Here is a 2,197-nt window from a genome sequence, read left to right on the forward strand (position 1 = left end):
TAAATATTAGAAAAATTCATATAAATATATAAATAATATTAAAAAATATCATTATATGTATAAAAATTTATATACAATAATAAATACTTAAAAAGAAAACTATAGTATAAAATTTTACTGATATTTTTTTTTTCACAAGATGATAACTTAAAAAAAAGTTAAATATAAAATTATTTCGATGGTAAAAAATGTTAAAATCGTGAGTTGAAATCTTTATTGATTAAGACTGACATATTAACAATAATAAATAATAATATTTGTAGGTGTGAGAAGTTGTTGAATGAGCGTTCTGGTGGTTATTAGTATTATAATTCTATAAGATTATATATTTTAACATTATGTTATTAATTTCATTTTTCTTATAATCACTTCACTGAATTAATATTTTGACTTATTCTCGGTTCTAAGAATCTTGATTATTACTTTTTTAGATTGAATTTAATAAATTTAATATTATTTTAACTTTATTTTGATACATTGAATTTAATAAATTTTAACAATATATCTTTATAACTATTTCATGACTCATATTTAAAATAATATAGCATTTAATAACGATTTAATATTTCCTTTATTAAAACGTGATTTTTTAACTTCTATTGTTTTTTATTTTATACTCAAAACATAAACAAATTTTTATATTTAAACTTCTATAAAACATTATTTATTATTTTATTTTTATACATTTATAACACAACTTTATTAATTTTGTTTTCTAAAAAGGAATACTTTTTTTTTACCAAATATCACAAAACTAATGATTATAAATAAGTTTATTATTATTAATAAGATGCAATTAAATTCATGACTAAAACAAGATTCAATTAAATTTAGGAATAAACATATAATTAGAGTAATTATTTACTATCTAGTAAAAAGAGTTTGTTATTTAGTATCACACTATTAACTCATTTTCTACAAATGAAGAAAAATAAATATTACTTGAAGTATACAGAAGAAACATATCCATAAATTAGTTTAACATAAAAAAAAAAAAAAAACCAAACAAGTTGAAGTTAAAACATTTCAAGATTTTTTTTTTTAATGTCTTCAAAAAGAGTAAAAATAATAAAAAAGATAACGTCTTTAATTTTTTATTGGTGGGAGTGATGAAAAATTAAAAGAAATATTGATGGGTTTGTCTCCTGACTTTTCATTATAATACATAATGTTTTAAAGAAAGAAAAGTGCTTCATTGCTATGCTTTTGATTCAAAAGTTCTTTTAAGAATGTTGAAACATTTCTTTTAGTCGTCTCTTCCATTTATGCTCAAACATTCTACAACCATAAAACTGAAAACAACAACGTAAGAATGTTCAATCAAACTACAGAACAAGAATAAGGAGCAAGAGCCTCCTAGTGTTACAACAATGAAGACATAATCACAAAGGTGAAGCCTTTTCCAACAACCTAAACGAAATAATAATAACAATAAGCTATAGCTAGAACAAACTGTAAATCAAAGACGATACTTTTCCTATATTAGCCTAAGGGGTGTTTCAAATGACCAAGAAGGCAGCGACGAAACCAACCACGACAGATCCTGCGGCAGAAAAACCATACGAGACAGCGGCATTCTCAGAAGGTGAAGGAGCCTCGGACGGAGGAGCAGAGATCGACGATGGAGAGAAGGAAGGAGAGGGAGAGGACGCAGACGATGGAGGAGGAGATGGCGGAGAGCTCACGGCGGAGTCTGGTGACGGAGAAACAGTGGGTGGAGAAACGGCAGGTGGAGTAACAGCGGCATATGGAGACGACGCCGGAGATTGTGCAACGGCGGAGAAAAGTAACATCGCGGCCACCGTGAGAATGAGAGTGAAAGACGGAGCCATTAGAGAGGGTGAGAGGAAAATAGTGAATAAATGTGAAATTGGTGCAATGCAAGGAATGATTGTCCTAGTTTTACAACGAGTGTGTTTGGGAAGGATGAAGAGACAGTGAGAATTTATAGAGTAAGAGATTAGTGTGACGGGAGGATCCAATGGTGGAGATTGCTCTGATAAATTGATATGATGGCGTGGAGGTAATGATGAGTCGCGTCCATAGAAACGCAATTTTGGTTGAATCAGAAAACTACACGTGGAAACTGATCTGATCTTCGAGAAACAGGTACCGTCGATGAAACGGGTGCCGGAATTGTAACGGTCAAGAAATAGGAAAGTGTGAAATTCGTGGGGATCCACAACACACAACCTTA

General features: G+C 29.6%; 1 protein-coding gene across 1 annotated transcript; it reads right to left on the bottom strand.

Annotated features, from left to right (window-relative positions):
• Positions 1-1,201: 1,201 nt before the first annotated feature.
• On the bottom strand, positions 1,202-1,946 carry LOC106775582 (classical arabinogalactan protein 1-like). Its single transcript, XM_014662728.2, has one exon. It carries the CDS (start codon positions 1,830-1,832, stop codon positions 1,500-1,502), a length of 333 nt encoding a protein of 110 aa, XP_014518214.1. The 5' UTR covers positions 1,833-1,946; the 3' UTR covers positions 1,202-1,499.
• Between the last annotated feature and the right edge of the window lie 251 nt (positions 1,947-2,197).

This window comes from Vigna radiata, chromosome 10, assembly GCF_000741045.1.
Source record: "Vigna radiata var. radiata cultivar VC1973A chromosome 10, Vradiata_ver6, whole genome shotgun sequence".
NCBI lineage: Eukaryota > Viridiplantae > Streptophyta > Magnoliopsida > Fabales > Fabaceae > Vigna > Vigna radiata.

Coding starts and splice junctions, on each gene's coding strand:
- LOC106775582 (XM_014662728.2), bottom strand. CDS start 1,832: ATGGCTCCGTCTTTCACTCTCATTCTCACGGTGGCCGCGATGTTACTT.